The sequence below is a fragment of the Spermophilus citellus genome, assembly GCF_964194105.1.
Source record: "Spermophilus citellus genome assembly, chromosome: 11".
Taxonomy (NCBI): Eukaryota; Metazoa; Chordata; class Mammalia; order Rodentia; family Sciuridae; genus Spermophilus; species Spermophilus citellus.
This window is the reverse complement of record NC_138192.1, coordinates 104,002,297-104,029,876: the sequence shown is the minus strand read 5'-3', so window position 1 is coordinate 104,029,876 and position 27,580 is coordinate 104,002,297. Positions and strand designations below refer to the sequence as shown.

General features: G+C 33.0%; 1 protein-coding gene across 1 annotated transcript in view; it reads right to left on the bottom strand.

Moving 5' to 3' along the window:
- Window positions 1-27,580, bottom strand: part of CARF (calcium responsive transcription factor) — a 60,899-nt gene that overhangs the window by 17,330 nt on the left and 15,989 nt on the right. Inside the window, 10 exon segments of the mRNA XM_081261582.1 lie at window positions 944-1,106; window positions 2,800-3,033; window positions 5,354-5,497; window positions 7,748-7,868; window positions 13,604-13,793; window positions 16,292-16,376; window positions 17,457-17,586; window positions 18,608-18,728; window positions 24,435-24,662; window positions 25,148-25,268. Of these exon segments, the coding sequence (XP_081117708.1) occupies window positions 944-1,106; window positions 2,800-3,033; window positions 5,354-5,497; window positions 7,748-7,868; window positions 13,604-13,793; window positions 16,292-16,376; window positions 17,457-17,586; window positions 18,608-18,728; window positions 24,435-24,662; window positions 25,148-25,225 (1,494 nt within the window). The 5' untranslated portion in view covers window positions 25,226-25,268.

Below are 27,580 nucleotides of genomic sequence, written 5' to 3'. Positions count from 1 at the left end.
TAAAAAATAAATAAATAAAATAAAGATTTTTTTTTTTTTTAAAATAGCAGTTCTAGCTTTAAAACATTCTGAATATTGGGCTGAGGTTGTAGCTCTGTGGTAGAGCATGTGTGGTGCACTGGATTCGATTCTCAACACTACATATAAATAAATTAATAAATAAAGTAAAGGTCCATCAATAATTAAAAAAAAATTCTGAATATGTTCAGTTTCTGAATTTGGAAAGTTAGGAGAACAAAGGATGCCACTCAAATTTTAATGCCATAGTCACTGCCTGCAATGTAATTAGTAGTTTTTAGGTAATTGTTAGTAAAATTTTCTTGGAAATGACTAGTATTTGGGGAAAATACAGTTTTAAACTATGAAGTACAATTGATATTCATATTTGGCATATGGAACTAACATTTATCACTTTATGCATTCAAGTCTGAACTATTTAATTTTGCCCTTTTTTTTAAAAAAAAATGGGGGCACCAACTGTGGTTTTGTACACTGCAGTCCCAGCACTGGGAGGCTGAGGTAGAAGGATCATTGCAGCTTAGGAGTTCTAGACCAGCTAGGGTAAATTTAGTGAGACGTGTCTCAAAATAAATAAATGAATAAATACAAAATGGTGGAGAATGTACTCAATAAAAGCCTACTAAATAAGTATGAAATAATTTCCATAGAGAAAAAAATATTGATTTTAAAGTGAAGATTACCATTTTTAGTATACTCAGATTTGGAAATCTACGGTTTCTTCTCTTTGTGACAATAATTTAAACAAAATTGCAGTTACCACCTGATAATTTATGGTTTACATTTTAAGAAAAAAAAAGTCACTACTGTTTCCCATGTCATAGTTATTCAGATGGTCTAACAGTAGCCATCTCTATTAGCACAAATACTAGAGAAACTGAGAAAGATTCTCTCATAAAACAAAGAATTTTGGTTGTGATCATACCGTTGCTGGAATAATCTCTGAGTTATATACCATATCTCCATTTCTCAAGGATTTCTGTACCTCATGGATGTGATTTTTTATATCATTTACAGTTGGAAAAAAAGATAAATTATGTCTTTCAGGTACCTCATCAGGTTTGAACAGTTCTCTTTCCACAAATTTCCTGTGGAGAATATAAAATAGAACAAGAATATAAACTATTTAGTAATATACTTGTAGATCAAAAGAGAAAAGTTCTCTTTTAGCATAAATTTCTGTAAAGTATAATTCACAGTTCTATAACCATTCATATTTTCCTACTTTAAATTTTTCCATACATTAAATCATAAAATTCATGCAAGTTAAATTTTCATTGGTTAAATACCTATACATATCAGAGTGAGCTTTGACAATTTTATAAATTTAATTTAAAGGAATCATTATTTTCAGATTAAGTATAATATTTTTAAATGCTTACTGTGTCAGGCACAGTATTAACCAAGCATTTCCTTTAACTTTTACTATAATTCTATGTCATAGGTACAGTTTAATTCCCACTTCACAGATGAGGGAACTGAAGAATGCAGAAGTTAAATTATTTGCCCAAAGCGATACCCCTACCTAGTAAGTAAAAGAGCTTGGGCCTACATCCAAATTATATGCATAAAGATCATGTTATACTGCTTTCAAAGGCATCAACTAATATATGAAGTATCATGTGCTCAAATTTTACAAATAGACAAAAGAGAAGATGGAAATGGAAGGCAACATTGCTATGTAATTATATAAAAAATAAGTATACAAAAAAATCATATTTATGCTTTGAGCATTATATGCAATGGGCCAAACTGCAGGGCTGTATTATCTGACTGTTCTTTTTTTAAAAATGTTTTTAGTTGTTGATGGACACAATGCATTTATTTTGTTTATTTTTATGTGGTGCTGAGGATTGAACCTAGTGCCTTATACTTACTAGGCAAGCACTCTATCACTGAGCTACAACCCTGGCCCTGTTTTAACTGTTCTTTATTTTGTGTGTGTGTGTACCAGGGATTGAACTCAAGGACACTCAATCACATCCCCAGCCCTACTTTGTATTTTATTTAGAGACAGGGTCTCACTGAGTTGCTTAGTGCCTTGCTTTTGCTGAGACTGGCTTTGAACTCATGATCCTAAGCCTACTGAGTCACTGAGATTATAACCGTGTGCCATGGTGCCTGGGTATTTGACTGTTCTTAATGAACCTCATTTCAAATAGTCTGAAATACTATTGCCTAGATTTGGTAAACAGTGGGTGATTTTACCAAATTTGGCTTTGTTCCAAAGATTCCTATATTCAAGATAATAACTAAGTAAATTAAAATGTTCACTATAATAATATTAACATAATAATAATAATTATCAATAAAATTAGGCCAGAGTATCAATAAAGTAGCAATAAAATTAGACCAGAGTACTACAAATAAAATTTCGTTAGCTAAAGAACTATCCAAATTTTTATTATAATAAGATATAACTGCATTTAAAATAGTTTGAAATAAATATCCTGGCCTAGGATTTAAAATCTTTGGTTCTACAAAAGTTTTTTTTTCTAAATATATAATTCAATTCATATATCATTTAAAAATAGTCCAATCTGCCCAATATGAAGTTTCTCAAAAGTTATAAAGAATTATAATAAGCCATATTAACTATGGCTTGACAACAATGGAAAATTATTAGTTCCTAATTAAGAGTATTTTAAAAAGCTAGTAAGCTCTATTACTTATTTACTCAAATAGCAGATATCCTTGAAAATATCTGTAATCTGAAGTATATTATTTAAAACAACAAGCAAAAATGAAAAATGTCAAAAGAACAATTTGCATCTACTGTACCTTAGCTGTTTCCTTACTGCATATACTTGTTCTATACCCTGTGATACTAATTCTTGAATTTTATGCGCTACTTGAGGATGCAGACGTGATGGCAATGCACAATTCTCATCTCTAACTGTAGTTTCCTCTTCTTCAAGAGAAGACACAGGAAAAGGGGAAGGTGACAAAGGGAGGCAGGAAGTCTCTAATTCGTGATACTGATGAGCTTGCTGTGTAGGTAACTGTACATACCACCTGACAAGAAAGTATTTAAATTATTAAATTTAAATTTTAAAATTATTTAATATTATTAGATAAATGCAGGAATCATAATTAGGTTAATCATTATGGTTTAGATATGGTGTCCCCCAAAAGTTCATGTGTGAGAAAGTGCAAGGTTTGGAGGAGAAATGATTGGGTTATAGTCTTAACCTAATCTGTGAATTAATTCCTGGTAGGGATTAACTGAGTGGTAATTGAAGTGGCAGGGTGTAGCTGGAGGAGGTAGGAACTGGGGCATAGCTTTGGAATATATAATTTGTCTGGAGAGTGGAGTCAGTCTCTCTGCTTACTGATCATGATGTGAGCTGTTTCCCTCTGCTGCACCATCCCGCCATGATGTTCAGCCTCACTGTGAGCCCCAAGGAATGGAGCCGGCCTTCTATGGACTAAGACCTCTGAAACCATGAGCCTTCAAATAAACTTTTCCTCTCCTAAAATTGTTGGGTCCTTTAGTCACAGAAGCAAAAAAAACTGGCTAAAACATTCACCAAGAAGAAAACAAAAACTCATCAAGAGAAGGAATATTCTTTTAAGAAAAATTATATATGATTATGCCATACTGAATAAAGTTATTTTGGGGAGACTGAGGGTTGAACCTAGGGGCACTTTACCACTGAGTTATATCCCCAACCCTTTTAAAAAAAGATTTGATTTTAAACGGTCTCACAAAGTGCTTAGGGCCTTGAAATTGCTGAGGTTGGCCTTCAACTTGCCATCCGCCTGCCTTAGTCTCCTGAATCACTGGAATTATAGGCATGTGTCACTGTGCTTGTCTTATATTGAATATAATTTAAAATGACTTCTGCTTAATAAGTCATTTTAATAATACCTTTAGACCCAATTAAATAAAAATCTTTATAAATCTTTATAGACTTTCACTATGGCAGGATGATGCATGGATTTAAAAAATACACGAAAAGCATATTATAAATTTTTAAATTTTTTTTTAGATGTTGATGAACCTTTATTTTATTCATTTACATATATGCAGTACTAAGAATCGAACCCAGTGCCTTACACATGCAAGGCAAGCACCCTACCACTGAGCCACAACCCCAGCCTATAAATTTCATATTAAGCAAATTTTACTCCCAAATACAGAGACAACATTGTAAGTCATCAGTCTTTAAACTATGTATTTTCCCATTTATCAAACATTTGTTCCATATTACATTTCTGTCATTTCCCTACCACCCATCAATCAACCAGAGTGGATTTTAATTCAGAGTCTATCAAGACTGAACTGTATGGGAAGATCTTTCCCCACAGGAGCTCAATATACTGTGGCTACACATTCCCAGCTCCTCCTGCCCCATGAGCAAGAAAATGAACTAAAAGGTGAATATAAGTCTACTGAACATCAGTATAAAAATAGTTACTAGGAAATAAACTGATCTGGTAGGATACTGTTTTAATAAATATTTTGGCACAAAATTTTTATATTCTGATATTAAATAAAATGAAGTCTACTTTAAGTTACATACAATGTTCTCCATGTTGAAGGATCTAACTAACTCAATTCACTTCCATACACTTGAAAGTTTTTATTAAAGATCACCCAAGGGTTTGGAAGTGTAGCTCAGCAATAGAGCACCTGCCTAGCATGCATGAGGCTTTGGGTTTAATCTCTAGCATTTCAGGAAGAAAAAAAAAAAAAAGAAAAACTAAGGTCACACAAAAACTATTTTCCCTACACTTGATCTCATAATGTGTTACCTACATTGACACAAAGGAAAGTAAGCAAGAAAGCTATTATTTCTTCCTAATTAAAATCTAAAGGATATAATAGAATTTCTATATTTAGGGCTTAGAATTCATTTCTGGCTGCCAGAGTAATCAAAGATGGGTGGCTACAGTGGTTACAAATTCTACTCTTAATAAGTATCTGAAACAAAATACTAAATATATAATAAAACATATTACTAAATATGTATTTGTTACTTTTACAAGGGGCGTTAAATATGGGTGTATGGTATAATTCTTTGGTTCAAATTATCTACAATTATCTATAATATTATAAAACTTTACAAATTATGCAAGGAAAATGAGATGTCTACCTTATAAAACGATTTTTTAAATTTTTTTTTTTATTTTTCTTTTTTCTTGCAGTGTTATGGATCACACCTCAGGCCTTGTGCATTCTAAGTAAGTGCACTACCACTGAGCTATACCCCTGGCCCTAAAACCATTTCTCAGTGAAATAATTGAAAAACAATATAATGTATCTTACAAAAGAATTATTGGAAATGGAGCTAATTAATTAGTAAATAAAAGAATTATATAAATGTTATACCTAAGAACACCACCAGCATCTACCAAGTTCTTCTTTAGCATATTAAAAGCTTTCTCCTGTTCCATTCTGATTATTTTCTTGTCAATTTTGGGGTCTGTAGGTACTCTATATTCAGGAAACTTCTGTACCTTTTTAATGTAAATCCTTTATTTAAGATAAAGAAAAATCAGTTTCATTATATTATAATTACAAGAAAATCTAACTTATCAACCAATGTTTAAACATTTAAATTTAGAGAAAGTTCAATTTATCTAGAAAGTATCCAGAGGCTTTTGAAAAATAGGCCATGTTTTAAGTGCATGATACTTAGTAAATTAACAATAATTAAGACTTGAATAAAAATAACCAAATATTTTTAGGTTATTTTTTGGATTTGCCTCTTCTCATTCTCCTGGAAAGCATAATTACCTTATGCCTGGACTGCTTTAATGGCCTTCTTGTAGACTGCTGTGTCTCCAGTTTTCATTATTTATATTCACTTGATACATCAGTACCTCAATAATTCTTCACATTTGTATTCCTCTATTGAAGAATCTGCCTGTTTTTTAATCAAGTATAAATTTCTTGGCAACACTGAAGGCATTCTGAATAATTCTACTTTATTTACCTAATCTTACAATTACTTCAAGTATAAAATTTCTTGTCCCGTGAAATTTATCTTCTCCATGTCCTATCCTCCTCTGATATGGTATATGCAATTGTCCCTTATCTTTATTTATATGGTTCTCATAGACTGCAATATCTTCCCTCTAACTTTCTAACCAAATTCAATCTAAATTTCAGCATCCAGGTTAGAATGCACTTTCTTTCCTGCTATGAGTTTGCATGAATAGATTGCTTTTCTGAGAACCTACAACAGGTAGCTAACCACACATTTCATATTATCTTGTTCTCTCTTTTTTAAGCTGCTTAATCTTTATATGTTGTAGGTGGACACAATACCTTTATTTTATTTTTATGTATCCTGAGGATCGAACTCAGTGTCTCTCGAATGCTAGGTGAGCACTCTACCACTGAGCTATAACCCCAGCCCCTATCATGTTTTCTTAACAATTTATTTCCTGATCCACCCCAATAATACTTTTGGTTGTGTGGAATTAAGTAAAATCTATTCCTCTTGAATTTCCTCCTTCTTCTGACACCCAAAATAGTTTCTGGGCACAGAGTAGATACTGTAAAAGTACTTAGAGAATGATTGAGAATAAAATTAGTTATTTACATCTATAGGTTTTCTTTCCAATTAAACCTTAAGTTTTTGAATTGCTTATATTTAAAATGCATTTTTATCTCATAGTCATGCTTGAATATTCCATAAAGTTAACATGAAAGTAAATATGAAATGCCTCTAAATGGTGTTTTAAAACTTCTTGAGAATGCTGAAGTTTGTAATATAAGATGTTATGCTAATAATGTTTCAAAGATCAACTAAGGCCAACCATTATATATTATCATTTGTCTTATTCTGTTTTTGTCACAGAGTCTTGCTATGTTGCCCAGGCTGACCTAGAACTCCTGGGCTCCAATAATCCTCCCACTTGAATCTCCCAAGTAGTTGGGACTACAGGCATATGCCACTATACCCAGCTCATATTATCATTTAAATTTTACTTTGCTAGTAATTTTAAATACTTATAATATCTAAAAGAAAAATATTAGTTAAAATCTTTCATTGCTTCATATTTTTCATTCTCACCTAGAGTAATGACTACCTTGTACCCATGTTCTATCTAAAACTTACAATGTTGATTTCATACATTACTGGTATGAATGTATTAGTAAAATCTCTTTAAAAAACAATTTTGCAATACTTGTCAACATTTTAAAATGATATAACTTTGTTCCAGTAATTTCATTTCTAGGAATTTATCTTACTGATAAGATGTACAAGTACACAAATATGTATGATGTTGTTAACTACAGATTTGTATGCAACAATAAAGAATATTTTTCATAGCATGTATGTCCATCATTAGAGAATTAATTAAATAATGCACCCACAAATGAAAATATTACATAGCATTAAAAAGAAAGAATATTCTTTTGTACATGTCATTACATTCACAGTGGTATGTAGCATGATATCTGTGCACTAGATATAACTATAGGCTTTCAGATTGTAAATAAATTAATGTGAATTCATAGTAGTAAAGAAGGTATACTATCACCCAACTTTAAGGGAAGAAAATATTTATGAGGATAAAAGGTGAAATACACACAGAATACCTTTGTAAGATGACTTTACAAACTGGCCTTAAAGAGGGACACAGAGCAGAAGTGAGAGAGAACTTCGGATTCACTGTATACCTTTTGGCCTTGTTTAATCTTAATAAATATGCCCATATTTTCAATTCAAAAATAAGGACTTAATGAAAAATAAAAGAAAATTAAGCTTACCTGGCTGGACAAGTAGCTTTGTAGAGCTGACATGACCTGCTTTCCTGCTCACTGATTTTTTTTAACTGGAAACCTTTCCTTCTTGGCCCATACTGACACTCCATTACCACAGCTCTACTCCCTGTAGGCCAAAACCAACTATTGATATTAATTCAAGTGTCTACTCTATACACTAGATTAAAAATAACTAGGTAAAGACAATGTTAAAATCTATATTTTTAATTATACAAATTAATGGAAAGAAAACATTAGTATGTTTTACTAAGATGTACAAACACAAATTTAAAAGTTTATTATAATAGGGCTGGGGCTGCAGCTCAGTGGTAGAGAGCTTGCCTAGCATGTGTCAGGCAATGGCTTCAATTATCAGCACCATATAAACAAAATAAAGGTCCATCAACAACTAAAACAAAAATTTTTTTAAAAGTTTATTATAAAATTTAGCAAACGTCCGTAATTATGGTAAGGAAAATTGGCAAACATCACATTTACTGAATGTCTACTGATAACTTAGACACATGATTTTTAGTAATAATAAAATGAACCACTTTAAGTAAATAGAAATTAGCAAATGCTAGATTTGGTTAATAATGATATCGCTTAAAATATTTATTTCCTTTTATAATTATTTATTTTCTTCTTTTTATTTGGCTGTTAGAATCCTATAGTAAGCAGCCTCTAAGATGGCCCCAAGGATTCCTGCCTCCTAGGATTCATTGCCTTGTGTAATTCACCCACTCTACCCAGCATGGACTGGACTTATCAACTTACTTCTAGAGAACGTGGCAGAAGGGACGGGATGTTATTTTTTTTTTATAAAGTATTTATTTTTTAGTTGTAGTTGCACACAATACCTTTATTTTATTTATTTATCGTTACATAGTGCTGAGGATCGAACCCAGAGCCCCACACGCCCTAGGCAAGCGCTCTACTGATGAGCCACAATCCCAGCCCCAGGATGTTATTTTTGATAATATTAAGTTAAAAGACCCTAACTTCATGAGGCAGTACTATCTTGCTAAGTTGCTCTTGGATTCGTGACCCTCAGAAACTGAGATAATGTTTGTAGTTTTCAGCCACCAAGTTTGGGATAATTTGTTACATAGCTATAATACAAATAAATATAAATGAAAACTATATAGCTTAAGAGTTTAAGTTGAATATCCTACTCTACTATAGGATATAGCAGACTTTCAAAATATAAAATAAAAAACAAAAATATTGATAAAGCTGATGTCAAATTTAAAACTTATTAATAATAATACTGTTAACTTTCTCCTTTTACTTTAACAGTATGAGAAACATCCTACTTTAATTTTTTTTAAGTTGTCAATGGATCTTTATTTTATTTATTTATATGCAGTGCTGAGAATTGAACCCAGTGCCTCACACATGCTAGGCAAGTGCTCTACCACTGAGCCACTACTCCAGCCCCAAGAGAAATATTACTTTATAATACATTTAACAAAGAATTTCAGTGAAAAATATAAAGAACCAGAAATCCTTTCAAAAACTAAAGAAATTAAAGGAATAGCCAAACAGAAAACTGGGCAAAGTCTATGAATAGGCAGGAAGAAAGGGAGGAAGGGAAGAAGGAAAGAAAGAAAAAATAAATGTACAAATAAAAAATATTCAACTTAATTAATAAGCAAGGAAATGCACATCAAAATAATTGTAAAATACTATCTCACATTCCTCAGATTAGCAAAAATAAAAATGTTTAACAATACTCCAAAATAATTCACTGATCAGTCTGAACACCACAAATAGGTACACAGGTAGCTATCTGAAGTACATAGCACACCTATGAGGTATTCTTGCAAAAACCAAACCTGCATTTAATCAAGGTTCTAAATCTTACAGTTAATAGAAACATGGGAGATAAAAGAATGTGTTAAACTACACCACAGAAACAGAATCAGCAAAATCCAGAATACAGCAAACTCTATAGGACAAACTGCCTGAGGGAAAGAGAGAGAAATCTTTAGATGAAAAGAAATTTATAACATACTATGTGCTTTAGTAATTATACATGATATAATCTCTGGAATTTGCTGTAAAACCATCTGGGGGAATAAAGAAGTGAGTAGAGGTACAGATGAAATGAGGCTGACCATATGCTGATAGTTGAAGCTGAAGCTACATAATAGATAAGATACTCATACTTTGGGGGATTTCTTCTTCCTTTTCTCCCCCCTCCCCAGTACTGGATATTGAACCAAAGGCCTGGTACATGCTAGGCAAATATTTTGTAACTGAACTATGTCCTAGATTTCACCTCCTCCCTTCTATTTTTGAGACAGGGTCTTCCTAAGTTGCCGAGGCTGGTCTCAAACATGATATTCCTGCCTCAGTCTCCCACATAGCTGGGATTACAGATATGAACGACCACTGCATAAAGTCTTGGGGCTTCTTTTTTGATTGATTTTTTAAATATATGACAGCAGAATGCATTACAATTCATATTACACATATAGAGCCAATTTTTCATATCTCTGGTTGTATATAAAGTATATTCACACCAATTTGTGTCTTCATATATGTACTTTGGATAATGATGTCTATCGCATTCTGTCATCATTTCTAACCCCCTGCCCTCTCCCTACCCCTCCCACCCCTCTGCCCTATCTAGAATTGAGTCTTGGAGTTTCTTATGTCATCTTATGTATATTAATGTGTGTGTACATTAATACACACACAAAAAGTTCCGTAATATAAATATTTTTTAAAGTCTGGCAATGCAAAGTCATGGACTAAATGTGGGAAAGAAAAATTTTCATACATTGGTGACAAGAGTGAAAATTAGTTATAAGCAAATCTAAAATCTAAAAAGCTCAGAAAACAGTATTTTTTGGAATTCAATTGACTGTAAAACCTGATCTAAACTATGTAAAGCTATTTATAGTTCTTATTCCACTTACAGTGACTATCCTTAAGGAATTATTATTTGATTATGTGATGGTTTCTTTTTTTATAATTATTATTTTAGTATTTTTGGGTGGACAAATATCTTTATTTTATATTTATGTGGTGCTGAGGATCAAACCCAATGTCTCACGCATGCTAAGCGAGCACGCTACCACTTGAGCCACATCCCCAGCCCCCTCTTTTTTTAATATTTATATATATATTTTTTTAGTTGTAGTTAGACACAATACTTTTATTTCACTTACTTATTTGTATATGGTGCTGGGGATTGAACCCAGGGTCTCGTGTGTGCAAGGCAAGCACTCTACCGCTGAGCCACAACCCCAGCCCCATATTTGATGTTTTCTATAGGACATTTACAAGGAGTGTTCTATAACATTAGCTTGTTACATTCCCAAAATGCAGAATTTTAAAATTAATCTGGCCCCAGAAGTTTCAGAGCACAGTAATTATTTCAGAAAGCAATTAGAGATAATCTTGCAAAGATGGAAAGGGCATACTTCAGAATTGGCAATTCTACTTTCCGGTATACACTCCCCAAACTATACTTTTCATTAGAGGACATATAGTGTGTAAGTTTAACTACTGCATTTTTTAAAAAATATTTTTTAGTTATAGATGGATTTATTATCTTTATTTTGTTTGTTTATTTTTATGTGATGCTGAGGATTGAACCCAGTGCCTCACATGTGCGAGGCAGGCACTCTGCCACTGAGCCCCAGCCCCAGCCCCTGCATTCTTTTTTTCTTTTTTTTAAAAATATTTATTTATTTATTTATTTTAGTTTTTCGGTAGACACAACATCTTTGTTTGTATGTGGTGCTGAGGATCGAACCCAGGCCGCACGCATGCCAGGTGAGCGCGCTACCGCTTGAGCCACATCCCCAGCACCCCCTGCATTCTTTATAATAGTAAAAAGTTGAAAACAAACTAAATGATAGCTAATGGAAAAATAGTCATACACTAGAATATTATAAATTTTAATTAAATTGTATTAACTAGGATCTATAAGCATAAATATGGATAGATCTCAAAATACAAAGGTGAATGAAAATTTTGCAAAATAATATCTATAGTTTTACCTTTTTCTATATTTTTAAATAAAATACATTATTGTAATTATAAATATATAAACACTTAAATTGAAAAGACACAAACCAAGGTTGTCCATCTACAACTATTTTAAAAAAAAAAGAGACAAACCAACTTCATGTAATGGCTTTCTATAGAGTTAAGGAGATTAAAATAAGGGAAGGAAAAAGGAGAACTTCATGACTTCAAGTTTGTTATTTTTTTTTCTATTATGCAATACTAAGGATGAAACTCAAGACTTCATGCATGCTGACCTATGCCCTGAGCTACTTCAGGTTCATTTTTTTTTAGTTGTAGATGGACACAATACCTTTATTTTATTTATTTACTATGTGATGCTGAGGATCAAACCCAGTGCCTCACATGTGATAGGGAAGTGCTCTACCACTAGTCTTTCACTAGTCTGTCACTAGTCGACCAATGGGTCTGATCTGAATTCAACCAGTATATAAGATGGATATTCTTCAGGTAGAGTATTAAATAAATGGACCCAGCCCCCAGGTCCATTTATGTATTTATTTTTTGTTGTTGTCAATGGACTTCTATTGAACCCAGTGCCTTACGCAAGCTAGGCAGGTGCTCTCACTGACCCACCATCCCAGAACCCCCAAGTTTCATTTTATGCTTCATTTCTTTTTAGAATACTGATGAAACCCAGGCAGTAGTAGTTATTTTTATCTTATCTTCATTTAAATATTTTTTTTTTTGTTTAAGTGCTGGGGATAGAACCCAGGGCCTCATGAATACTAGACAAGTGCTAGATCACTGAGCTATACCCCCCAGACTTAAATATTTCCTATTAATCTCAGAGGTCCAGGATGAGACTGCAACTCTTACAGTTATATTAGTGTTCCCATAATCTTGAATTAAATCACTTATTTTTACGTTCTTTGGAGTGTGACTAGTTCTACAGTAGTTATCTAGAGATTGCTTGAAACTCTACTACCTTAGTAAACTACACAGTATCTAAGAATACTGTAACACACCAAATGCTTGAGAACTTTAACATCAGAATTCTATATATTAAATTCAGACAATATACAAATCCTATATAGTAACTCCAGGGTTATAAGCTACATAAAATGAATACAGATTTGTACTAAAAGACAAATTAAGAAAGAAGAAAGCCAGGAACAGTGGCGCTTGCCTGTAATCCCAGTTTAGGAGGCTGAGGCAGGAGAATTTTGAGTTCAAAGCCAGCTTCAGCAACTCAGTGAGGTCCTAAGCAACTTAGTGAGACCCTATCTCTAAATAAAATATACAAAGAGCTGGGGATGTGGTTCAGTAAGCACCCCAGGGTTCAATCTCCAGAACCAAAAAAAAAAAAAAGAAAGAAAAAAGAAGGAGAGACTATATGGATTAGAGGAGGGAACCACAATAGATATGCACATTTAAAATAATTGGATATCTTTTTATATTTTATTAAAAAGGTCTACTCAATATTTTTATTTTCTATTTAAAAGCATAATATATAAAGGAAGCAGCATCTCTTCACTTGTTATGACATAAAGTAATTGGTTATATATTTTAAAATTTTTTTGTAGTTATAGATGGATAGAATGCTTTATTTTATTTGTTTATTTTTATGTGGTGCTAAGGATCATACCCAGTGCCTCACACATGTGAGGCAAATGCTCTTCCACTAAGCTACAGCCCAAGCCCAAGTAATTGGTTATATTTAATATAAATTTTCTTTTTAGTTTAATGTACATTTTCATCAATTAACATTCAGTTGTTACCTACCAAAATGAAATTGTAACACCAGAGAAAAATCACATTATCATAGTGGACTATAGCTGCTAATGAATCTTTTAAAATAATTATTTAAAAAAGTACCTGCGTTGACAAATGGAATTCCATCATATGGAACATATTGGGATTTCCACATCAAGCGTGTAGCAGGCTTGGCTGGGCTTGGAGACTGGCGGGTCCCCCAAACACTCTGTGTTTGCTGCTTGTGAAATGTTAGGATACTTTCTAATTCAGTTTCACTTACACAGTAGCCACGGTATGAATCTCCAATTTTCTGCATGTGGTAGAAAGAAATTAAATAACAAAATTATTAGCAAATATGGTAAATTATAGAGATGGCTGTCCAAGACTAAAGACTTATCAGCTTTCATAGGAGAATGTCTTTTGTTCCCTCAGATCACTAATCTGTCACTAGTCGACCAGTGGGTCTGATCTGAATTCAACCAGTATAAAAGATAGATATTCTTCAGGTAGAGTATTAAGGAATATAATGCCAAATCCACTGCCACAGCATCTTTAAAAAGTCTTGTTTGAGAGAAATAACATTGACAGAAAACAGCTTGAAGAATATGTAATGTGCCCATTCTTCCATATATTTAAAATTCTGCTGGATGAAATCCAGATAAGCATAAAACTAGCCACAAAGTACTAGTCCTTGGGGAGCTTAATTTTTTTTTTAAGTTGTACAAGAACACTATACCTTTTTTAAATTTATTTTTTGTGGTGCTGAAGATTGAACCCAGTGCCTCACACGTGTGAGGCAAGCACTCCACCCCTGGCTACAACTCCAGCCTCTGGGGCTTCTTTTAACTAAGATTATTTTTGAAATGATCCTGTTAATCTATTTGAGACCCTATGAAAATTGTGATTGTATCTCCTATAAAAATGCTGCAAAATAATTTTCTCATTACATAAGAATTTTTTTTTTTTTGTGGTGCTGAGGATCAAAATCCAGGTCCTCAAGCATGCTATGCAAGGTCTCTACCACTAAGCTACATCCTCAGACAGCTCAACATTCTTTTTATGAAGATCCTTCTCTGAGATAAATTCCTGTTTGACTTATTGGGTAATGAGAAAAGACAATGAAAGCAATATTTTAAAATAAGTCATTTTTGGGGCTGGGGATGTGGCTCAAGCGGTAGCGCGCTTGCCTGGCATGCGTGCGACCCGGGTTCGATCCTCAGCACCACATACCAACAAAGATGTTGTGTCCGCTGAGAACTAAAAAATAAATATTAAAAAAAAATTCTCTCTCTCTCTCTCTCTCACTCTTTAAAAAAATAAAATAAAATAAGTCATTTTAGGGCTGGGGTTGTGGCTCAGTGGTAGAGCCCTCACTTAGCAAGTTCGAGGCCCTGGGTTCGATTTTCAGCACACATTTAAAAAACCAAATAAATAAAATAAAGGTATTGTGTCTATCCACAACTAAAAAAATAAAAAATAATGTTATTTTAGAAAAATACAAATTAAGATCTAGAAATGGAAGAGTCAAGGAGACTAGGGGGAGTCTCTAACCATGACTAAGTACAAAATAACAATGTCTATGGAAGAATGTGGGGTGGAAAGAATCTTCAAAGGAAAAACTTTTTTTTAAAATATTTTTTAGTTATAGGTGGACACAATACCTTTATTTTTAAATTTTTATGTGGTGCTGAAGATCGAACCCAGTGCCTCAAGAATGTAAGGCGAACACTCTCCCTCTGAGCTAGAATCCCAGCCCCAAAGGAAAAACTTTTAAAAGAACCAAGTAGATACCTATTAATCTATTTGAGACCCTATGGGAAAGGAAGAAAATTGGTCTAAAACTTCATACCTGAGTGTCTAAGAAATGGTATTTATCATTAAACAGAGAATTTAGGAGCTAGTAATGGTATGGTATACAGTGAATTTGAGGTAAAATTCAAATATAGGTTCAATTAAGAAGCCAGAGATTTGAAACAAGAGCAAGAATTAAGGAACTGGTGACAGGTTTAGGAATCATTTTATAAATGTAAGACTTAAAAGTCAACAAAACAGATAAGTCCTCCAAGAAATAAAATGTTAAAAAAAAAAAGAAGGCCAAAGTGAGCCTTAAAGAATTTCTAACATGAAGTAAGTACAAGCAAAGAAAGTGAAGGAACAGTCCAAATATTTAAAATAGAGGAAAATGATAGTGAAATTTCATTGAAGACAGGTGAAGAGAGTTGCAAGAGAAGGAACAAAAGTGAAGTGTGAAGGGATTTATATAACCTTTGCTTTACAAAGCTTAAAATTTCCAGCACGGTGGTGCACACCTGTAATCTCAGCAGCTCGGGAAGCTGAGGCAGGAGGATCACAACTTAAAAGCTAGCCTCAGCAAAAGTGAGGCACTAAACAACTCAGTGAGACCCTGTCTCTAAATAAAATACAAAATAGGGCTGGGGATGTAGTTTAGTGGTTGAGTGCCCCTGAGTTCAATCCCCAGGACTTGACCCCCTGCAAAAAAAAGCTTAAAATTTCTAAAGGATAATAGATGAGATCTTATTTAATATAAACATAGACAAGGGATAACAGATACAGCTTTATTAGCTATACCTGAAAGTGAGCATTTTGGGATGAAATGTGATAAATAACCAGTTAAATAATTCTGGGTAAGGATTATTATTTCTTTTTGTAGGTGGACAGAACACCTTTATTTTACTTATTCATTTTTATTTGGTGCTGAGAATCAAATTCAATGCCTCACACATGGGAGGCAAGCGCTCTACCATTAAGCCACATCCCCAGACCTGGTAAGGATTATTTTTAACTCACCTCACAGCTCCTAAGTCGGCAGGCCCATATAGGTGTGTTAGAAGAAAGTGGTTGAAGAGGAGCCAGCAAAGGTTCTTCAAGCATTCTGGGAAGGAATATATACATATATATATATATATATATATATACATATATATATATATATATATATATACACACACATATAGTTCTAAACATCTACACACAAAACACATTCAATTGCTTCATCTATTTAGCCAGTGTTAAAAATAACATATTAAGATCATCAATAAAAAATTATAACAATAACCACAGACTTATTGGATGACTTATTAATTATCATTTTCCTTAATAATTGCTATTTTCTTTTAGCCGAAAGGCCAAAGTTTGTTCTTCCACGTACCTGTAGTCTCCTCAAATTTAATTATTTCATATCTCTTCCAAATCTTATTTTGTACTTTTATTATATAATTATTTTCTATTTATAAAAAAATGAGCTAATAAAATATCTTCAGGTGACATGTTAAGAGTAATATTATATAAGATCTAAGATCAGGTGTCATAAATATTGTCTTACTTCAAAAACACTTTCATAGAACAATTAATGTAGAGATACATAAAAATATACCTTAAATATTTTTCTAAATTATAAGCAGTGTTATTTTAAGGCAAAAATAAAAACTAAAAGAAAAGTTAGTAAAAAGATTTGCAAACTTTGACAAAGAGGAAATGCATGATAAAAATGTGATGAGGGCTGGGGCTATAGCTCAGTGGCAAAGTACTTGCCTAGCATGTGTGAGGCACTGGGTTCAATCCTTGGCATCCCATAAAAATAAATAAAATAAAGGCAATTCTGACCATCTATAACTATAAAATTTTTTTTAAAGTGTAATGAAACCATTAAAGATGTTTAGGACCTACAATGGATATCTTCAGTCTTAAAAACTATTAAATAGACACTTTCATGTTACTTAGATAACAGGCAAGTATTACTGAGGAAGAGTAGCATTTTTGACATTTATGGCATCTAGAGCAGCCTTGTTCTTTGCAAGAAGCCATAAGAATAGTTAGAAACATTTACAGAGAGTTTCTTTTTTTCTGAATTTCTGATCTTTTCTATTGTCAGCCAGTTTTAAATGTGATAATTTTTTTAAAAGGATTTCCATGGTTATATCAAAAGATGAGCTCCTCTTTCCCACTGATTCACCTGGTTGCTGATTTTTTGGGCAAACCGAGAGATGCTTGTGGATGAAGAATGTAACTACTGGTGTTGTCTGCTGGAGCATCCACTCTTATAGCTGGTAAGTTTCTATCACTGGGTTTCTCTTCAGAGACATCTTAACAAAAAGAACAAGAAAAATGTGACATCAGTATCTTGAATAATATCATGAGACCGTACCTACGGTAGAACTTAAATGTTTGTAATAGGAAAAAGAAAGAAGTGCTCTGAAGCTAAAGATAACAAAACTTAAGATGCTTTATTGAGAATGACTCTGATACTCCTATTTATATTTAACTTGTAAAATTGACTATTGAAATTTTATAACTGAATTTTTGGAACTTATATTGTACATCTAGGATATAAAAGTGGGAAAACTTGTTATATTAAAGAGTTTTACAATATAATAAGAACATGTAAAACTTTCTTGTATATTGTGTTTATAATGGTTTTTGCAAACTATGTTTTTTCCTTTAACTTTTAATGACTGCTAACAAAGACAAAGAATCATAAAAAGAAGGTAAACATATCTACCTTACATCATTAACTAGGAAGGAGCAACAAAACAATGTAGCTATAATATTAAAAAAGAGATTAAAATAGATAGAAAAGGGAGGGAAACAAAAGGAAGAGAACTAATAGGGATATTATCAAACATGTAAAGAAAGAATATGTGAAAATAAATGGGGAGCATGATTCTCCTTTCTGAATTTGAAGGAATAAAGGAAAGAGGATAAAAAAAGTTATAGTTAAGAAAGTAATGAATCACATAACAAAATATTGATAAAAATGCAAATGTAAAAACTTCCTGTAACTAAACACTGTATTCTTGTTATTGTTGTTGTTATTATTGTTGTTATTATAATTAAGAAAAATTTATTTTATGCTCACTGGTCATTTGGGAGGAAGCAGGAGTCAACCAGCTTCATAGAATTCCAATATGAAATAGACAGCTAACCTAGACAGGAGTTGAAAAATGAACTTGAAATTTATTTGAGCTAAGAAATTTTTTCTAATTATTCAGTTCATAATCTTACCTAAAGAGATCAGTGTTAACACTGACTTTCAAAAGATGATTTCATACTATATATTTGTGCCTTAAAACATTCTCAAATCCCTTATATCCCAATATTACTTACCCTGAGGACTATTTATATCTGCAAGCTGCCCCTGTGGTATAATCACTTGTGCCATTCCTGATTGGGTAGATGGAATTACACGAAGCACCTGTCCATTTTCTGATGGGCTAGCGACGATCATCTTGGAAGCATTAAACAAACAAACAAAAACAAATGCATATGCCTACAGTGGTTTAACAGAATGATTACTTAAGTAAATTATTAAAACACATAACTACCCCTATGATCAATATTATTTCCCCCATTTTACAGATGAAACATTGAGACAAAAAATCTTTCCCAAGTTCTCACAAGTGATAAATATTGAAGCTAGGATTCAAAAGAGGCAGTTTGACCCAACAGCCTATGTTTTTAACCACCCATGGTCTTAATAATTATAGTGTATGCATAAGCTCCACTACCTAGTAATCTGAACAAGGCTCTGATTGGACTTAACACATTTAACAAATTTGTGTGGCAATTACCTGTTATATATTTTAAGTCATTTTCATTAGTTTCAAACTGTGAATTTGTTAGATGTCTAACTAAATGAGATTTATTTTTTATTTCTGCACTTGTATACCTGTCTGGGTCCATAAAGAACACTATGGAGTGCCCCATAGGAATTTATTATACTTTTTATTTTAGTTTAACAATTGAACCCACTGTCTCAAATTTAGAGGAGTATTAACTAAAAAGGCACGTGAAATTGAAGAAAAACATTTGGAGTCTACCATTTGACAATATAGCTAAAATACTACTGAAAATACATTTCTGGACTACGTATAAACTTTATTACCTAATACTGGTTTCCTATTGGCAGTTTTACTGTACTACTCAGTCTTCTGACCTCGCTGGTACAGATAATTTAATCATTGAAACCCATTCTCCTAGATTTACTCCTTATTATGTAGAACAGGAGAACATTCCTGATGTTTGATGAAGACTGCATCCTAAGTTTAAAAGGGTCATTTAAAAAAAAATGTGAATTTAAATTAGACAAAAAATGAATTAGGAGGGAAAAACTTCAGCAAAATAGAATACTTTAAACAAAATCATAAATTTTTCCCAGAAATTATTCTTCCCCCAGTGTTTATCAAATTTCTTGAAATAAAAATATCTTGCCATACCTCTTATGACTTCAACATGAAAAAGCAGTTGTAAACTCTGGTGTTAACAACTGCTTACATTTGTTGAGTGCATACTAAGTGACAGGACTTCAGATATATTAATTACCTCCTTTAATCCTCATCACATATATGTGAACTATATATACTTTATAAATGAGGAAACTATCAAACAGAGGTTATATAATGCATGCAAAATTACACAGAACTATTTAGTAGTAAACTAAACTTTTAGAAGCAAGTTAAATTTCAAATCCAAGTAATTGGATTCCTTATAAACAATCACTACTCCGTACTGCCTCTCAATATTTGAAGCAAAAACAAACAATATAAAAAATCTTGATGAACTTAAAAGGCACGAGCAATAATATTGTTTTAAATTTTTTCCCCTTACAAGATTAAACACCATTGAAAAAAATGACTTCCTTCACTCTTAGAAAATAAAAGTGCTGGGGCTGGGGATGTGGCTCCGGCGGTGGCGTGCTCGCCTGGCATGCGTGCGGCCCGGGTTTGATCCTCAGCACCACATACAAACAAAGATGTTGTGTCTGCCGAAAACTAAAAAATAAAAGTTAAAAATTCTCTTCTCTCTCTCTCTCTCTCTCTTTAAAAAAAAAGAAAATAAAAGTGCTGCATTATTTTAAATCAAGTTAAATACATGTAATTTTTCATAATTTACCTAATCATATGAAAATTTTTTTTAATTAAGACACCTATGGAACAACTACAGGTGTTAATTTTGAAACCGCTTCCCAAGCACAGTGAAAGTCACTTTCATTTACCCTCTCTTTTGCTTATTTCACCTGGTACCTAAAAAACTATTTCCAATTCATGTAATTTGACAATGGTGATTATAACATTATTTTCCTAATTAAAAAAATAACTAATTATATTTAATCTTTGCTATGAAAACAAACAAGTTTAAAGAGTCATCTGTGGCAATATCTATTTGAGGCAGACCATAAAAATAAATAAAATTAATAAAAATATTAATCTTAGCTGAGTAGTCTTATACTTAATGATCTCGTTGTGTATAATAGTTCCAACAAACTCAAACTATCAACACTACTTTACTCCAAAATCTCATCTATTTCATAATTATTCACCACAGAATCTTTACTAGTTCCATGATAGCTTCTAAATAAAAATAATCATATTGAAAAAATTCTATTGCTTTCAAAAAGTTCCACTTGATGGGAGATGTTGATAATGAGAGAGACTATGCATATGTGAGGACAGGGGCTATTTATGCAGAAATATCTGTCCCTTCCGCTTAATTTGACTGTGAACCTAAAACTGCAGTAGTCCCAGTTACTCAGGAGACTGAGGCTGGAGAATTGTTTAAGCCCAGTAGTTCCAGACCAACCTGAGCAATATAGTAAGATACTGTCTCAAAATAAATAAGTAAACAAATAAATAGTTAATTAAAGCAAACAAAATAATGCATAAAGCTCCAGTAAGTTTCCCAGAATATCACATTCTGATCTTCTGGACATGAAAAATTAAATGCCATTGTTTTCCCAGGTGCCTGTAATCCCAGAAGCTCAGGAGGCTGAGTCAGGAGGATTAAGAGTTCAAAGCCAGCCTCAGCAAAAGCAAGGTGCTAAGCCACTCAGTGAGATCCTGTCTCTAAATAAAATATGAAATAGGGCTGGGATGTGGCTCAGTGGTTCAGTGCCCCTGAGTTCAATCCCCGGTACCCTTGCCAAAAACAACAAAAAAAATTAAAATAAAATAAAATGCCATTATTTCACATATAAATTATTTGTTGTATCTTAACCTCTGCTGGTGATTCAGTACGGTTTTAGAAGCTTATCCCTTCCAGTCCTGGCATAGGCCCAGAAATATATCAAGTCTAAATAGAAACAAAAAGGACTTCTTAGAGAAATCCAGTGCTAAAGTTCTAAAGCACCTTCCTAACATGCACAAGGTCCTGGGTTCAATCTCTAGCACTAGGGACAAAACAAACAAACAAACAAACAAACAAAAAAGGTGTCCTCTACACTTAGCTACATCCCCATCAATTACTATCCACTCAAGAATCTAAACTCAATTTAGCAGACTCAACAAGGAGCAAAATGTCATAAACTCTCGAATACTCTAGGAACAGAAACAAGGATTAGTTCTAGGTAACATGGCTGTTTCCCTGTGATATAATATATAACTGAAGTTATTATGCTTTTAAAAATAATTCTTGGGGCTGAGATTGTGGCTCAGCGCTACAGCGCTCGCCTAGTACGGGCGGGACCCGGGTTCGATTCTCAGCACCACATAAAAATAAAGGCATTGTGTTGTGTCCATCTACAAAAAAGATATTCTTTCTCTCTCTCTCTCTTAAAAAAATAATAATTCTTATTATGAAAGTAACAAATATACATTGGCGAAGAAATGGAAAATTCAGGCAAACAGATGAAACATATTATTCTTCATAGTACTATTTATGTATATATTATTTTTAAAAAAATTTAATTTTTACTTGTAGGTGGACACAATATTGTCATTTCATTTTTATGTGTGCTGAGGTTCAAACCCAGTGCCTCACGTGTGCTAGGTGAGCATTCTACCACTAAGCTACAATCCCAGCCCCTATATATACTCTTTAAAAAAATTATATTTATTTTTTAGTTACAGGTGGACACAATATATATTTTATTTTTATATGGTGCTGAGGATCAAACCCAGTGCCTCATGCATGCTAGTTGAGCACTCTACTTCTGAGCCTAACCCCACCCCCTACCTATACTCTTATTAAACAGAGTTAACTATAAGTTATGAAGTCAAACAACAAGTGCTGGCGAGGCTGTGGGAAAAAGGGTACACTTGTACAATGCTGGTGGGACTGCAAATTGGTGCGGCCAATTTGGAAAGCAGTATGGAGATTCCTGGGAAAGCTGGGAATGGAACCACCATTTGACCCAGCTATTGCCCTTCTCGGACTATTCCCTGAAGACATTAAAAGAGCGTACTATAGGGATACTGCTACATCGATGTTCATAGCAGCACAATTCACAATAGCTAGACTGTGGAACCAACCTAGATGCCCTTCAATAGATGGATAAAAAAATGTGGCATTTATACACAATGGAGTATTATTCTGCACTAAAAATGACAAAATCATGAAATTTGCAGGGAAATGGATGGCACTAGAGCAGATTATGCTAAGTGAAGCTAGCCAATCCCTAAAAAACAAATGCCAAATGTCATCTCTGATATAAGGAAAGCAACTAAGAACAGAATAGGGAGGAAGAGCATGAGAAGAAGATCACCATTAAACAGGGTTGAGAAGTGGGAGGGAAAGAGAGAGAGAAGGGAAATTTCATGGTAAAGGAAGGAGACCCTCATTGTTATACAAAATTACATATAAGAGGAAGTGAGGGGAAAGGGGAAAAAACAAGAGAGAGAAATGAATTACAGTAGATGGGGTAGAGAGAGAAGATGGGAGGAGAGGGGAGGGGAGGGGGGATAGTAGAGGATAGGAAGGGCAGCAGAATACAACAGACACTAGTATGTAAAAAGGTGGATGTGGAACCGATGTGAATCTGCAATATGTATACCGGGTAAAAATGGGAGTTCATAATCTGCTTGAATCAAATGTATGAAATATGATATGTCAAGAGCTTTGTAATGTTTTGAACAACTAATAAAAAAAAGAATTGTAAAAAAAAAGAGATTACAAAAATGTTTTTTGATTTGTAGCTATAAAAAAATAAATAAAAAAGAATGCTTATTCTCTAAAAAAAAAAAAGAATTTTAATTTCAGGGGCTGGAGCTGGGGCTCAGTGGTAGAGCACTTGCCTAGCATGCGTGAGGCACTGGGTTCGAACCTCAGCACCACATAAACAAAACTAAACAATCAAAATAAGACTATTAAGAAAAAATACTGGGTGAATGTTTATAAGTGTAGGTTTCTCACCCTTAAAAAAAGAATTTTTATTTCAATTAAATTATGTAACTTGGTCAAAAATACTTTTAGCTAATGGTTTAAATCAGCATTCTTATCTTTTTCATTTGTAAGCATTATTATTCATGCAACACATACGTATCTACCTACAAATATCAGGAAAGGTGGGTCTAATTTCCAGTATACCAGTTGTATCTCCATTGCTTTCTTTTTCTTTGAGATATCAGCATGTGGCATGTAATCAATAAATGAGATGTTGATAAACCAATAACTTTGAGTACAATAGATTGTGCATATATTGTGAAAATGTCAGTTTTGTGAAAACATGGGCACTTAGCTCTAGTTACAGATTATGCTGAATTTCCAACTTATCTCAAACCATCAGTATGCCCAGATGTAAGTGGCTGAGAAGGACTGATTGAATACTATTTGTAGTCCTGAAAGAAAAGCTTTTAAAAGCCTTACATAAAAAATGAAAAGTCACAGTCAGGAGAGGTGGTGCACATCTTTAAGCAATCCCAGCAACTCAGGAGATTAAGAGAGGAAGATTACAAATTCAAGATTAAGATTAGCCTTAGCAATTTAGAGAAGCCCTAAGCAACTTAGAAAGACCCTGTCTAAAAAAAAAAAAAGGGGGGGGGGTTAGAGATATACTCAGTGGTAAGCCCCCTGGATTAAATCCCCAGTACCCCCCCCAAAATCATTAGTACAATATTAACACACTAACACAATGTAAATCAATAGTGTCAAGAAAACAAGGTCATCAATTAATACATTTTGCTAAATAGCATAAAAGTGGTTATTTATAAAATACACTCACCATTTGTCCATTAGAATCCCCCAGTGAATGAAGTTCATATGGAACAGATTGTCCATTTTGATCTACTAGATGGAACTCCTCTGCAGAAAGAGTCTGTGTCTGAGTTAGGGGCCCTGGTATATTCTGTGAAATGAGTGAATTATTTGCTTGAGGATCAGAAATGGGCAAAACTGTAGGAGAATCATTTTGTCCAAAAGAAGAATCCCTAGAGTCCATACAGATTAGATGCTTTTGTAAAGAAAAAGAAAACAAAACAATTTAGTCTTTGTAAAATATACTGTTACTATTTTTTAAAAAGATGAATGTGTATAATAAAAATGGTAACTTATTTTTTCAGTTAATTATTCATTTTTGTTTTGCAAGAGTTTTCAATTCACATAAGGTATTTCTCAAGTGAATGTTTAATTTTCATTTTATCTCAATTTTATTAAAATAAATTTTATTAAGATAAAATTGACCATGAGAATGTATCCTAAAATGATATATAATTTAACATACAGATTTTTCTTGCATACAAACTTTTATGAATATGTTAAGCATTACTTTAAGCTTTATATCATAAAATTAAATGTATGACAGAATATGTGGGTAACTAAACATTAAGATTCTTAAACCATTAAATATAATAACTTTTGTTAAGCATAAAAAGTTGCTTAATGAATGGAATCTTGTTTTATCTGAGAGAGGAAAAAAGTTCCCAGCTGAATCTCTACCTCAAATTCCTGAGCCTCTGTTTTTGACTCTTCACCATCATTACAGTTGACTCTTAATGAATCATTAGACTGTTCCATGCTGGCATCATACTCAATTCCATTTTCTCCTACTGTTTAGTAGCTGAAAGAGTTTAAATACATGATCAACTGAGCATTTAACATTTTTATGGAATATTTTATCTTAAACAAATCCCTCATTTTCCCTACTGTGGTACCTTATACAATTTAGGTGAAATCATTTCTATTATGATTATCTATTAATAATAAAGTTAATGTTTTTGTTAAATAAGTTGGCAAAGAATTCTGTCTAGAATACATTCAAGAAAGAGTAAAGATTAGGATTTTGTAGTTCCTCATCCTATTCTTAATTATACCCCTATACTGGCTTATTAAAATTGCTTTTGTGTAAGAGCGTTCTTACACCCTTACGAATAATTTTAAGTTATTCACTTCAGAAAGATTTAATGCAAATAAAGGTTTTTAACTTTATAAATTGGGTATGTCATATTGTCACATTATATAATTTTAGAAAAGATGTCTGATCCAGGTGTAGTGGCACATGTCTGTAATCCCAGCTACTCAGGAGATTGTGTAGATGGGGATTATGTACACAAAAGCCTCCCCTTATTTATGGGGGATATATTCCAAATACCCCTGGGGATGCCTATAATCTCAGATAGTATCAAACTCTATATATGCTATCTGTACCTATTCATACACACTTAGGATAATATTTAATTTATGCACATTTAATTATAACATATAATTTATACAGGAAGACATTAACATAACTAATAATAAAATAGAACAATTTTAACAACATCCTCAGCTGGGTATGTGGCTCCATCTATAATCTCAACTACTTGGGAGACTGAGGAAGAAAAGATCATGAGTTTGAGACTAGCCTAGGCAACAAATCAAGACTCTGCTTCAAACAAACAATATCCTGTAATACAAGTTATTTAAATATTATGAACTGTTTATTCCTGTAATTTTCCATTTAATATTTTCAGACCATGGTTGACTGTAGGTAACTGAAGCCATGGAAAATGAACATGCAGGTAAGGAAGAATTACTGTATACATTTCTTACCATTACAATATAATCACACAAGTTGGTTGGTACCAAAACCAACCAACGTTTAGCTTGGCAAAACGTGGAAAATGAAGAAATATGTATAGAAAATACTTTTGCATCATTAAGACCTACTAATTTTCAATTGAGATGATTTTTGTAAGGTTATAAAATCAGTCCTATTTTGATATATAAGTATAAATATCTTTAAATTGCTTCTTCTTTAGAATTTTGTTTTATTTTTTTGGTACCAGGGACTGAACCTAGGTCATCACACATACTAGGCAAATGTTCTACCACTGAGTCACATCCTCAGTTCTCCCTTTAGGATTTTAAATAATCACTTGCATCTTAATCTAATTTATTATAAAAATTCCAAAACAACATATAGTTACTTCTTGGGTTATAGAAGAGCATTTAAAAAATAGCTTTCCACTCTTTTAAAAATTTTTGTTCACTATATTACTTGAGAATAAAATTTTTTCAAAGAGGTTTTAAGAAACAAAATGAGACTTCTGTTTTTGGAAATATGACAGATTAGATGCTTGTAGAAGATTCTTTTGCTACAAACACCAAGGCTGAGGCAGGAGGATCACAAGTTCAAAGCCAGCATCAGCAATCTAGTAAGGCCCTAAGCAACTTAGTGACATCGTGTCTCAAAATAAAATATTAAAAGGGTTGGAGATGTAGCTCAATGGAAAGCACCCCCAGATTCAATCCCTGGTACCAAAACCAACCAACCAACCAACCAAACAAACAAACAAAAAAAAAAAAAACTAAAAAGTTGACCTAAAATATTGTGTGGCTGTCCACTCTATTGTTTTTCAAAAAAAGAAAAGCAAAAGCTGTGAGAATCAACAAGAATAAAATACATAGGAATAAAATTAGCCAAGGAGATTATAAACACTTATACACTGAAACTAAAAAACATTCATGAACATAATTAAAGAAGAAAAAATTTTAGAGCTGGGGGAGTAGCTCAGTGGTACAGCAGTTACCTATTATCTGTGAGGTCCTGGGTTTAATGAAAAGAACTTAAAAAAAAAAAACATGGTGCTGACATAAGGATAATATATATCAATAGAATAGGACTGAGAGTCCAGAAACAAATTATTATATTGACGAGTAAATGATTTTGGAGAGGACACCAAAGAATTCAATGGAAAAAGACACTTTCTTCAATAAATGGTGCTACGGACAAGTGAATATCCACATAAAAAACAATGAAGCTGGCCAGGCACAGTGGCACATGCCAATAATCCTAGCAACTCCGGAGACTGAGGCAGGAGGACTGTCAAGTTTGAGGCCAGCCTGGGCAACTTAGTGAGACCCTGATTTGAGAAGGAAAACAAAAAAAGG